Genomic DNA, 15,523 nt, shown 5'->3' on the forward strand with positions numbered 1-15,523 from the left:
GATTATCATTTCAAGCTTGAAGTAATGGCCTAAATAAATAAAAATATACCCTGAGCTGCCGAAGCTCGCCGCCGGCCACGGCAGAGCAGCGGGCAGCGCAGTTGCCCCCGCCGGTCTCCGGGGCGACCCACGAGAGGCCCCGCGGGGGCGAGTGGTCCGGCGGCCGCCCGCCCCCAGCCGCGGGGTCCCCTCAGGGCGCCACCGCCCCGCGCTGACTCAGCGCCGCCAGGCCGCGGGGCCGTCGAGCCAGGGGCCCAATCGCCACCGCCCCGCCCCGCCCCGCCGCCGGGGCCCAACCGCCGCCGCCCTGCGCCGGTGGGAGGCGGGTCGGGCAGGGGCAGCTCCAGCGCCGGCCCGGGGTGCTCTCCCCGCCCCGCCGCGCCTTCTCCCGGTGCTGCGGTCCCTCCTCCGGGGCGGCACTGCCGGGCAGCCGGGTGCGTCCCTGTCGCCACGGCGGGCGGCGCGCAGAAAGGCGGCGGCGAGCGGAGCCGCGGGGAGGCGGCGGGCGGCAGAGGTGGGTGCCGGGACTCGGGGCGGCCGGCGCGGGGAGCGGGAGGAAGGGGAGCACTGCGCCCCGGCGCTGAGCCGGGCGGGGAGGGCCTGGCTTGCCCCGCCGAGGGCTGGAGCCGGTGGAGGCAGCGGGTCCCGCCGGCCTGGGCATCCCGCCGGTCCTGGCGGGGCTCCGGGCGGTCGCCCGCGGCATCTGCCTTTCCTTGCCGAGGAGTCTGGGTTTGGGGAGTGGCAGCAGGCAGCGGAGCTGTTGGGTTTGTGTGGGCTTGGCAGCGCTTTGTGCGCGGGGTTAGAGGGAGATCGAATGCTTTGCTGGTGTATCTTCAGAGGGAGGTACCCAGCGCTGCGGGGGGGGTCGGTCTGGGGTCCCGGCTCCTGCCGAGCTGTGTGAGCTGCTGAAGTCCAGTGCGCTGCTTCCCTTTCACGTTAGAAATAATATTTTCCTTGCCTTTGGCTGGCAACTGCTGGTGCAGATTGCTGCATTGGTACCACTGCTTCGTTAATACTTTCCCTGAGATGCAATAAGGAAAGCAGTGACAGGCTGGAGGGATTTAGTGGCACAGCAGAGCCTGGCTGGCAGTAGTGCAATTGCTACATATGAAACTAAACTTTCAGATATTTTGGGTTTCTTTTATGCGATTCTTCTCCCCCCCCACCCCAGAACAGCTATTAGTTTTTCTGTTGATTAGTGTATTTCCTCAACCTTCAAGAAAAAGGAATGTATCTTGTGGAGGCAGGGAGGAGACAAAACTGCAGTATTTTTGTTATCTCTGTCAAAAAGCGGAATTGTGTAGAGGCCTGCACTGATAACAGGATCTCAGCATTGATGTTGCAGACTAGCAGATCATTTTTCCTTTCACATGTAAAGTCCTCAACCTCGGTAGATCTATTGACCTCTGATTTGGTTCGGAGTCTGGAGGGTGTTTTGGAGTGGTTTGTTTATTTTTTTTTCTGGGTGGCTTTACTGGTGTCTCTGCTGTCCTTGGAAACAAATACTGGCAAACGTTTAGTGTACATAGATAAGGTTTTGCTGTCATCAGTGTACCCAGTTAGAAGTCAGATGCATGTACTCCTGTTACAGTAAAATAAGCCTAATTCCACGAAAAGAACTGGAGGAAAAGTGGGGAGACAGTGAAGGAGCTAAGATGGTAAAGACTCAACATAATTATGGTATGATTTTAGGCAAAAAACCATGAAAATAGCTTCTAATGGTTTTAGATACTTTCTGCTTTCCTGATAGCTCCAATTACTTAATGCGGAATATAGACTACCTGATAATATCTACTTACCTGACTCAGTGTGGTCTATTGTAAGGGAGTGGGGCAAGTTTTAGTCTTTGGCCCATTTCCATACCTGAGGATGTGCAGGTGCGTACATTTGTTTATCTATGAACACACATACAGACAGCCATCATCAAAAGCAGTTGAAATACAGTAAGAACTTACTTTAAACTCTGAAAATGTGGAAAATGTAAAGTTATGGCCTAATGGACAAATTTGTTTTCCAATCCCACTGAAAGTAAGGATGCCAAGTCACTAGTGGTATCAGCATAGTGTAAAGCTATTGCTGTGCTTCCACTCTGATTTATGTTCCTTCTCTGACATCACAACAGTAGCACAGGGCAGCACAGTATGTGACCTACCATATATTCTCCAGTTATTTCAAAAGTTCTTGGTTTCAGGCATTAGTTTGTACTTTTCAATTTGTTGTAGAGTTTGACCCTATTTATGCAGCGTCAGTCCAAAGGGCTGTCAGCCCTTGTGTATGTTCCCTCAGAGTGTCTCCATGAGGAGGGAAGCACCGTATGGTTGGGAAGCTGAGGCGCAAAGAGATCCAGGGAAATGTGGAAGGGTGTCCAGGAGATCTCTGGGAAAGGAGAATTCTTGAGGTATGATTTCGAGATTGCCTGAAATGCCAAAAGAAGTGTCCCTGGTGCTACCCACCACCGATTCTTTCTCAGCTTCTCTCTTTAGTTAATACTAGCAATTGTATGGTTATGTGGTGAGTCAGATCATCCCATTGATCCATCTGGAAATTATTTTTCTATGGCTTTAGTGGTGTTAAGTGCTGACACAAGGGCAAGATTTGGGAGGGTTAGGAATGTATGGTTGGGAGGTTGGTGTGGGGACCATGGTTGTAAACTTCAACTGGCCATGAAATAATTCTCTTGGACTCTTGAGTGCCAGCCCTGACTGTGGGACTATAGGCCAGTCCTCCCTTCGTTTGAACATTCATTAAAGGCAAGTTTGAGTCTTAAATTTGAATTTTTGACTTCATCTGCTCTCAAGAAAATATTCTGTCCTGTATGGGGACTTGGTGAAGTATTGGACCACGTAATGTTTCAACTATTTGAAAGATAGTGCAATACCAGAACCAAGTGAAAAGTCATCTCATAGTCAGAGTCCTTATCTGTGAGTGACTATGAGTGTATGGGTTCTGGAAGGAACTGGCAGCTTGGAAGATAAGTTTGACATTTGATCCATTTGACTCTCTGGCCATTATAAGAAGTCGTGGTTTTTGGCACTGGTCTTGGCTAACTTGGAGTAGGAGTCAAATAGTTCCTAATAGAATTAAGCCCAGAATAATCCCAAACCTAAAATATTTCTGGAGATTTAGCTGGAAGGAAGCAAAATGCTCTTACTCTGGTATAGAGCCAGCAGCCACATGCTGCATGTTGCTTTCTGATTTGGGACATGCAGTCTCCTGATTGACCAGACGTATTGTCAAATCACTTGCAGGAATGCAGTCTGTCCCACGCTGCTGTGGCTATGGGGAAGTCTAGAAAAAATGGGCACATAATCAGGTTTGAACGGAGCTCACCCTCGTATTTACAGAACAACCGGAATCACCCTGCTCAGCAGAGTGCTCTGGAGTTCTCCCTCAACACCTTGTCCAAATCAGGGTCATGGCTGCTTGTGGATCCCTTCTGGGTCATGTGTCCAGGTTTCCTTTCCCAGGAAAAAGAAATGTGCAAGGAGAGTGCTTGTCTGTGTCTCACTCTGATGAGCTTGGCATGCTGCAGTTGAGGTACAGCCACAGTCATAGACCCTGCTTGAGGCCAAAGGGAGTTAAACGCCCTCTAAAATCTAAGCCTTAGTAACTTGCCCAAGGCTGTGTGGGAATCTTGTAGGAAAGCAGGAACCTAAACTGAGGTCTCCTAAAGTCCTGTGCAGTGTCTTTACTGCTTCTCTAGAGAAAGTAAATCCAGGATCTGATTTTGCTCTGAGTAAAGTATAACTTTGGGGTTCTGGCTGGGAATTTACTCAAAAAAGTGGGATGGGAATTCGTGACAGTGACCTTGGGTTGGATTGATGTGGGAGCTAACACATAGTTAAGAAAAAGGCTTTTGAAAGTTCTTAATGATTTTCAGTTTCCAACCTGAAATGAGTTAAAATATTAAGAGGTTTGAATGTGATGGTCACACAGCATTAGTGACTTTACAGTGTGTTGAGCATTTACGAATAAACAGAAGTACCTCTTAAAAATAATAGAACGATAGTTATTGTGTGCTGTTGTAGTTACGAAGTCATCATTGCTATGGTTGTGGTACAGACATGAAGGCTAAGCTTAGTTTTGAAAAAAATCCCTACATTTTTATCATAAATCTTTTTTAGAATGTAACCTCTGATACTGTTTTTCATGGTAAAGAATATGTCAATAGTAAAATTCCATTAACTGCCGTAGAGGGAGTTGGTGTTCAGTACTGGAAACAAAACTGAACTGCTTCAGAGTCAAGAAAATAAATTATATGTAATAATAGAGTGGCAGTACCTAGGAGCTGTTGAAATATTATAAATTACTTTTTTGTGAATGAGGAGTAATTCTCTTGAAGGGGCCACAATCTGGTTCCCAAATATAGTCTGGTCTCCTTCAAGCTTTACATCTTCAAAACAGAAGCCAAGGGCAGATCAGGGGACCAGATGGATCAGGTTTGTAAAACTGTCATAGGTTCAGTGTCAGCAGCAGAGCTGCAGTGATTTATTTTAACTGAACATTAGCCCATCAATTTTTGGCTCCCTTTCACCATTTCACAAGTTGAATGGAGAAGTTCTTAGGAAAGTCAATTTGTTTTGTGCTTATACTTATCACTTCAGTCGTGAACCAGGGTCTCATCATGACATCGGGTATGAAAAGCGTAACTGAAAGGTGTGTCTGCATGTGTTGTGTTTCTTTGTGCTAAGCACTTGGTTTGTGTTATGTTTACCATTGCTGCAAATCTTCCTATCATGGCCTACAAAACCCCTGCAGAGTCATAACTGTAGAACTGGAGAAAAGGGGCTGAAAGGAACCTCAATGTTACATCCCTGCTAGTGAACGAAACGGTGCCAAAGTCAATGGTGGCCAGACCAGCTACCACCATCTATTCACATCTATTCTATACAGCTCTCTTAACCTTTAGAAGAAGGTGATGACTGTTAAACTGGCCTTGGGAGTAGTCCCTAGTCCATTTTATCTCATTAGCTGTGCCTGGGAATTGTTGGGAGAGTGCTTGTTGGCCTGTGCCTAAAATGTACCAGAAACAGATTTTGTAATTTAAATAGATTCAGTATAGATGACCGAATTGTAGTGGTCAGGTCTGTGATGTGATACGATTTGGTTTACTGCTTTGGACACAGACACAGTGACAGTCTCTGTCCCAGAGATTACAGTTGCCTGTTCCTAAACCAGTCCCAACAGATGTTTGTCCTGCTCTTCAAAATCTTCTGTACTGGCGTTTTCCTATAGTTTTTAATTACCCTTACAGCATGCTACCTAAATCATGGGTTTTTTTCAAAAACTATCTTTAGAGCATGTTGAATAGCACTTATATCCCTAATGAATTTGGGTGTGTGTGGATATCTAACCTGTTATGCCTTGTGTTGTGGCATCTGAGGAGGCACTGGGTCTGGCGAAGGGAAAAAAGGCCTTTAGTCGTATGACTTTCAGTATTTTATTTTACAAAATACGGTAAAGAAAGATGAAATGGTATGAGGAAGAGCTGGGCTGTAAAAAATGGGCCACTAAGGGTACAATTACTAGCTTTTTCTGTGGAATTAGAGGACATAGTCTGGTGTACCTGTATGAAAGAAGTGGGTTATCCAGATGACAGTGCATTTGATTTTACTGTGGCATCCAGTAGAGTGGGACTTTAAAGAATTAACATTGTTAGGTCAATCTTTGCTAAGTTAAGTAATAAGGGAACACCTAGCTATTTTCATTTGTTTTTCCATGGGATGATCAATTCTGAAAAATGACTGCTGTCTTTCCATCAAAAGAGTTGGAAATTTTCTGAGCTTCCTGGCAGGAGATGCTAGTTAAATTGACATTAAGAATTATACTACAAAATACTTCTAATTTCATAATGGATGCATGATATAGAGCTGTGGAGTCTCTCCTGGCGAAGACCAAAACTCAAGCCATTTGAAAATCCTGACAGAAGCAGTACACGCTGTTCTCACTTGCTGCAAGCTTAGATCAAAAGGATTCTGACTTTTCCTAGCAGCAAAAAATATTCTATTCTATGTCCACTAGCATGGTGTGAGAAGAAGAATTTTACTAAATTCAGTATAATTATCAAGGAGGCACTGGGGGTTTAACCCATGATGTAAACTCATGTTTACTGCTGAAGTTGCTGCTGCCTGTTTAGTAAGTGAAAGACTTCTTGGAGTAGCCAGAGTAAAATGTTGCTCCAAAACCACAGGCAGTCTCTATGGGGTTTGAGGAATTTTGGTTTTCTGGAGTACTGGCAGAGTATGGACTGACTTTAGGTTTGGAGTATAAATTTACAAACCTCAGACTACAGTCTCAGCTTTGGTTGGCATGTATAAAAGTTAGGATAAAGGGCCTACATCCGAGTCCAGTTCCTGAATTCTTCCCCCTTTTTGCTACAGCATCTTTTGTTTGCTACATATGAAATACAAAACCATTTCTGTCTAGTTTCCTGAGGAAGTAGGTTTTATGTGATTAGTCTTCCAGTTTTTCTTTTAATCCTGCAGTGTTTTTGTTGCACAAGTCAGGTTCAGCCCAGCTTGAAAGGAGTGTCCATCACCAGCTGACGGTTTGAATGCGGCACTTTCTTTTTAAGGCATCAGAGTCTTTCACTGTATGGAAGCAAGCTGTGCTGTGCCAGTTGGCCTCAGAGCTTGAGGATGGTGTCTACCTTTTTTTAATTCACTAGTATAAAAATAATCTCTGTGTCCTAAAACAGTGCAGGCAGTGCAGCTAAGATTTGTTGTGAACAAGATTAGTTGCAAAATTCTCTGTTTAGGAGTTTAGGAGACCTCCTGGTGTAACTTGTTAAGAGGATGTGTGAGTCCTCATATTTGGATTGTTTGCCCGTAACTCTCCCGAACAGTGGGGTGTATGTACTGTCCCAGCAACTCCTTCCCCACCAAGGAAGTTGTGGCTGTTTTGCACTTAGAAATTTTGTTGCTTCAGCAGACCAAGCATTAACTGGGGTGAACTACACCATGTAATTTTGAGTCTAATTGTAGCCATCTTTAAATTTAATATTAGCTCAATAAGAAACGTGTTTCTTATTATGCTTTAGGTTAGAAAAATCCACAGTAGAAACTGAAGTATTTTTCCAAAGCAAAGGGATAATTTTGAAAGTTTGCTGACATCTGTCACCCTGGAGGCTCACTTCTGAATTTAGGCCTATGCCTGTGTGGTGTCAGCTTTTTAAAGAGATCAGATGATGGCCACCAAGATAATTAGGGGGCCAAGAGTTTATGACTTAAAAAGAGAGTCTGGGAGAGCTGGTTTTGTTCAGTCTTCAGGGTATTCAGTTACCTATTGGGGGGTATAGAGGAAATGGAGCCAGAATCTTAGAGTGCACAGTGATAGGAGAGGAGGCAACGGGCACAAGTTGCAACAAAGAAAATTCAGATTAGATATTGGGAAGAAAATTTTTGCTGTAAGGACAGGCAAACAGGAACAGGAGTGCAGGGAGGCTGAAAAATCTCGATCCTTGAAGACATTGAGAACTCAATGAGACCAAGGTTGTGGGCAACCTGGTCCAAGTTGCCCCTCCTTTGGGCAGACTTTTGGACTAGGTGACCTCTACAGGTCTGTTCCAACCTGTTGTTCCCTGACGCAGCATAGGGTGCAGCATGAGTTTCAAGCGCAGTTCCCTATGAAACAGCTTATCACTAGATTTGAATTCAGGAAGGCATGTTTCTAATGTATAATAGGAGCCCATAAGTGCTAATACCAGTTGAATGCTGAAGAACTGAATATAATCGTGGCTCTTTCTGACTTGAAGTTTTTGCATGTTGACTTTTCAGTAGTTGGCACTTTCTAGATCCCTTAATTGAGGGCTGTGCAGAAATGCTTCTCCAAAGAGTATTTAGAGATTGTTCTTTCATTAGTTAACATCTTGTATACTAAATACTTTTAAAAAGTCTCTTTGGTTTCCAAAATTGGTGCCTAGTTTGAATGTTAATCTTTTTGTCATTGAGTTCCCCATTTGTCACGTGGGGAGAACCACCATCTCTTTTCAGGGGCAATGTAGTGATGCCTATCATAAAGCCCAAAGGAACATGAATAAATCTTCCTTCAGAGCATGGTTTGTGTCCTGATACCCATGTATTGCAGTAGAAACAGAGAAGAAAGCAAAGCTTCAGTCCATCCTATGTGGAGGGACTTTTGGAAAAAACCACAGGTGATCATTAATTAATTAGAACAGCTATGCATGAAGAGACCAGCCTTAATGGCAGCATTTCCTAACTTTCCATTTTTTTTACTGTAATTCTTTCACTGTTTTCTTTTAGTAGTTTTTTGTTTCTAAGTATAAATCACAGTTAAAAATTTAAGCTATTTTTACAGCATTTCACACCTTTTTTTGTTGTTTATGAGAGAACACAGCTGAAAGAGAGTCTGTCGTAGCAGCTGATGCTGCTTAACACATGCTGTGCAGCTCAGTGCGGTGACTGCCTCTTAGACTGAGCTCAGTTATGTTCTCATCACCATCAGCGGGAGTTTTAGTGTTGCCTAACCTGCAAGTGTCTCTTTATTGATGTCCAGGTGATGTTGTAGAGCCTAGCAAAGAACTTGTATGTGAGACATACTCTTTATACTGAGTGCACAAGGAATTTGGTGAAATCAGTATTTTAGAATCTGCAAGAAGTGTTGGAAAAATAATGAAAACAATAGACACTGGAAGTCCTTAAAATCTCTACTGTTCAGGAAGGTATTGGCTTAAATTCATTCATATTTTGAGAGCCCTTAAAAGAGTTTCTGAGTTTTTAAGTATGTCTAAGTATGCATGCTGTCCTGTCTAGGGGAGTGTTATCAATGGATCATGAACAGCACATGCATTAATGGAGTAGAAGAAGGACACTAAATGCTAAATACTAAATAAATCCAGGAGCAGGGGAAGTAAAGCCAATCACTTCAACCATCAACACATGCCTGATTTTTAATAAACCTGCTGATACTAAAAGTATGTTTTAAAACGAGAACAGTAAAGTTGCATTGGGAAGCACTCTGAAGTTCAGACGCTGTGGATTGAAGGTTGCTTGTCAAATCTTAATGCTTACCTATTGTGCGTACGCATTATAATAACCCTTTAACAGGAGAAATCCTTGTAAAGTGGGAAAATAGTCTTTGACTTCAGCGTAGGGGAAATTAGATCTGCTTAAAATCATTCACCTGCCCTGCCCTTAAAGCCTGTAGAAATACATGAGAAAAGTATATTTGGTGTGAGGGCACAATAAATGGTAGGAGATGTTATTTTGGAATTAATGCTTTGGAGACATTTATGAGCTGCAGAGTCTAAAAGTCCGACAGTGGTTTTGAATGCAAATGATTTTATGAACTTTGAAAGTTGTTACAATTCTCTGACTTACAAGCTCTCTTTTGCTTTTGTCTTTTAATAGCTCTCTACAAACATGCGTCAGCTATAAATAAATTAGGTGGGAAATCCTGATTCTGTGTGAAGTTGTTAATTTGTGAAACAGGAGAAAACCCCACTGCTGGAATCTCTGTCTCAAATGACTCTAAAATGTAAAGCGGGGATCAAAATCTTACTTGTTCTATCTTTTGCCTTTCAGGTCCAAACCATGAATTACGTTGGACAGTTAGCAGGGCAGGTGTTTGTAACTGTGAAGGAGCTCTATAAGGGACTAAACCCAGCCACGTTGTCGGGATGTATAGATATAATTGTTGTACGTCAGCCAGATGGAAATCTTCAGTGTTCCCCTTTCCATGTACGCTTTGGGAAAATGGGAGTTCTACGTTCTAGGGAGAAAGTGGTAAGAAAACTGATGATTTTGGTATGTCTGTCTGTGGGTTAACTCTAATGGCATGAAAGTTACTGAATGTTCTGTGGTGTGCTAGTCAAGGTTTTCTTTAGACATTCTTTATAAAGTGCCCAAATTGAGGCAAGGTTCAATTAAAATGGTTTACTGATTCTTGCATTTCAAAGCATAATTTGTAAGACATTGACTATAATAAAACCAAAACAAGTCACGACATTTGTACCATTTATTTTCAATAGAGCAAAATTTTGAATGTCCTAATTTGGGCCTATGCTAGATTTCATTAGTGTATTAAGACCCCTTTGTTCAATGATAGTTACAAAAAGGGAGGTAATAATGAAGTAATATTTTCAGCTAACAGAATGTTGAGGTTAATTGAAGCTAGAAAAAGCAGTGAAGACCTTGAGATAAATGTAACCAGGCTGAATGACCTAGCAGTATGATATCAGATGCGAAGTTGCCAGTGAGTAATGCACGACAGATTATTTTAGAAAATAATTTGTAACTACATATAGTCTAGGTTCTAATGTAGCTATAATTGTTCAGCAGAAAGATCCTAATGTCATCACAGACATTGTTCAACTCTTACGTAAATCAGAAAGGAATTCCAATATTTAGAATGGGTAAAAGTTGAAAATGTTACCGTGACAATAATATACTGTATCCTGAAGTATAACATAAATGTAGACTTGTCCAAGTCTCCAAAAAAAATACAGTGAAAGTGGAGTTGGTGCCAAGAACGATTATAGTCAAAGGGAGAGATCATCCTGAGAAGCAAGGGAAACAGTTGGGACTGTATAGCAGTGAGATAAATGTACGGAAGAAATAGACACGTGAATTGCATTGAGAATGTAAAACAATTTTTCTTATTTGAGTTTCCCATAATGTAAAGAGAAGTCTGTTTAATGAATTTGAAAGACAGCATATTAAGAACTTGCTTGTGAAAGTACTTCTTGCACAATTCAAAATTAGGCTATGAATTAAAGAGCAAAAAGGTCTGTGTTGTGAGTGAAGCATTCGGAATTACATTTAAAAAGATTCAGAACTTTATATAATGTCTATAAACCTTCCTGAGTAGAGGAGCAAACCAGCAATGAGCTGAATGAGTTTAGAAAAAACATTTTGTCAATTGATGGCCTTGTGAAGGGGTGAGGAGAGAAACAGAGAAGTTCACTATTTTATGTTTTTTATGAGGTTTCCTACACTTCCCTGAGAAGCATTTGCCCAGTGACAGCAGTAGGATAGCTGAACAGGAACTGTGTACCTAAAATAATTTTATTTTCATACGAGAGTATATTTATTGTCTTCCAGGTTGACATAGAAATTAATGGAGAGGCTGTAGATTTGCACATGAAACTAGGAGACAATGGAGAGGCCTTTTTTGTGCAGGAGATGGATAATGATCAGGTAAGAGTCAAAGCTAGTTTTAATTTGATAAAAATTCAATGCCTGCTCTTCAGAGTCAGTTTTGAGTTTAGGAATTTTGTTGAAAAATACATCTTTACCCATTTTATAGTTTTGAAAGTTTCTGGACAATCTTCTGCTATGAAAATTCAATACTATGCAGTGGCTGAGATATGGAAAAATCTAAAGAAGGTAATCACATAACTGGAAAATAAATCATAGTTTATGTGCGTGCCCGTGTGTGAGCAGAAATAACATGTACAGATATGTTCATATGCTCCAAAGGTGTGTACAACAGAGGTTAATGTGTCCATGGACCTGCTTTTTGCAGAAATCTTTACTTTGAACATATACACTCAGCAGACTGACAGTAAAAGTCCACATGCCCTGTAAATATCTGTGCACACAATAATTCTGGTACTCACCAAAGACGTGATCTTGCAACTATTATTCATGTGGAATTATATTTAAAAGAGAATGCCTGCTCTTGAGCTCTGTAATTTAACTACTAGCCTAAATAAGTTATGGTCACAATAATTTTGAACAGTCCACTCATAATGTAGCATAAGAAAAGCTTTTTACAGGCATGTCTCTTCAGATATCCCAACAATTTTTGTCACTGTCCAGAGTGGGATGAGTTTTCAGATTCTTACACTGAGTATGATAGTACTAGTTTCAGGTGAGAGCTGTGTGCACGTGCACTATTTCTTTCTATATCTTTATGTTTAAATATTCTGATCTTTATATTTAAATCTCCTGTGTGATAACAGTTATTTGGTGACTGAAAATCACTAGAAATACTTCCATGAGTGTCTAAAGATGTATATATATGACTGAATAAGACTATGTTTGTGTGACCTAGTTATAAACCTGACTACTATCTGTCATCTGAACTGTGAAGGAGAATTGGATTTTACAAAATGTTCAGGTTATAAACTAGCATTTTGTTTCTGCTCTATATCTAGTATCAAGTGGATAGAGCCTTTTGCCATAATCTGACCAATAGTAGATGCTCAAAGGATCCTCTTTGTTAAGAGTATTGTTCCTGGCTTGTCTAAGGAGGTGCAGCTATGGAACAATTTCCATATGCTATAGGATCATACTGAGCATCCAGATGTCTAATCTTTATTACTTTCCTGATGAATAAATGGCTTAGATTTTGGCAATTGTGCATGGATTTCAGAACTAGATTTACAACTGGTGGAGGAACTAATATGTTGCATGGTTTAAATTTTTTCTTTCTCAGGAGGTAATTCCTTATCATCTCTCCACATCTCCCATTCTGTCTGAGGGAACTGCTTTAATGGAAGCTCAGCTGAAGAGGAACTCCACAGACAGGATAAGAAACCTGGACAACAGTGCATCCTCACAAGTACCACCCCAAGCCCATGGATCCCAGCCTTCTACTGAAACATCTCCAGTCTGTAGCTCTGTGAAAAAGAGGAGGAAGAAGAGGAGGAAGTCTACCCATAAAATAGACAGCTTAAAAAGAGAAGACATTGGCGACACATCGGAAGATGAAGACATGTTTCCTATAGAGATTAGCTCAGAGGAAGAAAAAGAACCATTGGACAGTTCAAGGTATCACAGTGGATTTGAGATATGTAATGGAAACCTACTGCTGGATTAATGTTCTATTCCATACCTTCTAACAGTAATTTCTATCTAAGTCAGTACACGTGACTGATGAACATGTTTTTTTAAGAAAAAGATTTAGGCTAAAAAGCTATTGGGAATGTTAGTAACCAAAATCACGAAAATGACATTCAAAACATAAGTACAATCCTCCATCATGCTGTGAACTAGAAGGTGTGAGTCGGATAACCTTTCTCTGTCTCAGTTCAGGTTACACTAATTCTTCTCTGCAGTAGGGGTTTTTTGTTATGTGAAGTATATAACAGTTCAGTAATCAAGTATGGTTTTTAAATGTCACATCTTTCCCTTTACGTAGGATCCCTGTTCCAGATGTCTTTGTTGATGATGTATCTGACATAAAGGCTGCTGCAGTTTCTACGTTTTCTCAGTCTGCATCTTACCCTCATTCAGATGGAGAATGGTCACCTATTCAAAGGTACTTTTTCTGATAGTACAGTTCTAAATAATCTTCCTCTTTCCATTAATGTCTTATATGCTAGTGCTATATAAAATCTAACTAAAAATTTTGGTATCAAACATGGTCGCTGCCAACTACTAGATGAGTGCTTTCTATATTTGAAATCAGAGTGTACAGAGGCTTCAGGTTAGCTTTGTTCTTGATTCAACAAGTGCATGCATACAAATGCAGGTCCACAAATTCTGAAGAATGTTTATATCTGTTAATGTCACTGTTTGAATATAAGTACTGTAGAGAGGATGAACATTTTTGAAATCTGAATCTTTGCTTGAATGCACACACCTTGTCAGGACTTAAGTGAATGCAGGTATATAAATCTTTAGTACTTTGGACGTAATCCTTTTAAGAACTTGCAAGGTTGATGTATAAAAACAAGATTTTTTTTTTTTTAAGTGATTAAGAATATGAACTTCTTGTGTCCCTTTCAAAGCTAATCTATTGAATTACACAGTTAGACATGAAATACCTACTGTGTGAAAACAACACTCACAGTAATGCTTACTTTTTGCTGTTTGTGTATTTGTGTGCATGTGTGTACCTTTGATGTCAAAACAGATCAGTTTGGACCTCCTTTCTTGTGTCTACAGAATGCTATCAAAAGGGACAATTTTTTTGCTTAATGTACATTGCATTATAATTCTAGTGGTCTCTGTGTGTGTGCCCTGTGCACATGTGCCCTACACCCTCCATGTAGACTATTGGAGTGGAGCAATATTCTCAAGACTTTATCCTAAGAAGTCTAATCTAAATATACTGTGTATATAGTTGAGGGGCAGAGGAAGGGAGAGTGGGGAGATTATTTCAGAGCAAGGGCCTAATTTTAATGTTTTGAATTGGATTCTGGAAGAAACTTTTTCCACTGACTGTAAAGCTTAACGTGATTAGCTTCACCAGTCTGGTGACAGCATTTGTCAATACACTGCCCCTTCGATGGCTTTTTGAACTGTACATTCTGTTTGCAGTATTCTGGATTTTGAAAATTCTAGATGTAAATTCAGCATTCATGTAGCTAATGCACAAAGAGCTTATGTTAATCAGCACTTGTGAATAATGACACCCTGTTTTTCTTTCTACCAACATGCTGTGCTGTCCAGTAAGCCTATAGATTGCACAGGGCAATCCTCCCTTCTCACTGTTCCAGCAGACGGAGGCCTGTCTAACTCTTGTCCTCAACAACCTTCTCACTTTTCTCCTCCAGACAGGTAGAACAGTTGTCCTCCCTCTTTTCTGGGCTGCTCTTTAATCCTTTTAACACATTAATACACTTTTAACACATTCACAGTATATGAACTCTGTTGAATTTATAACTGCACTTATTGCTAACCCAGACACTTTGAAAGAAAGTGACACTGAAAACCACTTCCTTTACTTGCTACTTTGTGGGCATTGACTGGAGGTAAGTTACCTTGATGAATCATCTATTGAATAAAGATGGCTAATATAAAAATCAGACCAGTGAAAACCTGAGTTAAAACTGAAGTTAAGATGATTAAAAAAAAAAAGAAAACTTAGCTAGTGAAAGCTTACATTCCTCTGAAGATTGACATTTCCATATGGCTTTTTACAGTCAGTGTATATTTCAGTTACATTTTTATCCCATGGTTTTCCTGAGTTGTTTGCTTGTGCATAGGTTGCAAAAGTAAAAGCAAAACAAAGCCCTCAGATTAAGTGAGCAATAAGGAGTGCAAAGCTTGTAATGTGAGGAACCCAGTACAAAGAGACAGCTTCTCTTCCTTTGTTCCCTGATTTGGGGGAAAGGAAGACTTCTCTGTGTTGGATTGCAGTGAGGGAGCATTTTATAGAGCAAAGAGGACACAGTAGATAAGGCATCTTGTCTAATGTTTAGGAGACCCAGACTTAAGCCTTTGCTGTAGTAGAGGATTCCTCTGTCTGTGGACCCTTTTCTACAGAGCTAAAAGTGGATACAGACACTTTTTATGATATGTTAAATTTGAGGTGTCTCAAGATTCTTCAGCCAGGCCCTTTCTCCTCATTAAGTAAATGGAGAGAAGTCACAGCAACTCGGTTAAAAAAATTTAAGTAGGCATCTGAATATGATCTCTACAATTCTCCATTAATGCTGAGGAAGCTTTCAGTAATAAATTGAGCTAAATTGCTTGTTGCTTATCTCAACTTAGATGCCATACTAGGTGCCTAAGGCTGTATTGAAACCAATAATCTTAAGGTTTTCCCAGCTTCTAGGTCTGCCCTCTTTAACCTGACCATGTTGCAGCACCAAGTGGAGGTGAGATCCTGG

General features: G+C 41.1%; 1 protein-coding gene across 4 annotated transcripts in view; it reads left to right on the forward strand.

Annotated features, from left to right (window-relative positions):
• Positions 1-411: 411 nt before the first annotated feature.
• Positions 412-15,523, forward strand: part of LPIN1 (lipin 1) — a 55,438-nt gene continuing 40,326 nt past the window's right edge. For 2 of the 4 annotated variants that reach the window (XR_012622685.1, XM_074820076.1), the window contains exons 1-6: positions 2,286-2,398; positions 9,543-9,743; positions 11,061-11,156; positions 12,400-12,734; positions 13,105-13,224; positions 14,361-14,468. Coding sequence is in view for 3 of the 4 variants with exons in the window: in XM_074820076.1 (XP_074676177.1) it covers positions 2,315-2,398; positions 9,543-9,743; positions 11,061-11,156; positions 12,400-12,734; positions 13,105-13,224; positions 14,361-14,468 (944 nt within the window). In the remaining variant the exon portion in view is untranslated. Of the gene's footprint in view, positions 515-2,285; positions 2,399-9,542; positions 9,744-11,060; positions 11,157-12,399; positions 12,735-13,104; positions 13,225-14,360; positions 14,469-15,523 lie in introns of those variants that run through there. The other 2 variants (XM_074820077.1, XM_074820078.1) reach the window with 2 other exon arrangements.

Source organism: Strix aluco, chromosome 3 (assembly GCF_031877795.1).
Source record: "Strix aluco isolate bStrAlu1 chromosome 3, bStrAlu1.hap1, whole genome shotgun sequence".
NCBI lineage: Eukaryota > Metazoa > Chordata > Aves > Strigiformes > Strigidae > Strix > Strix aluco.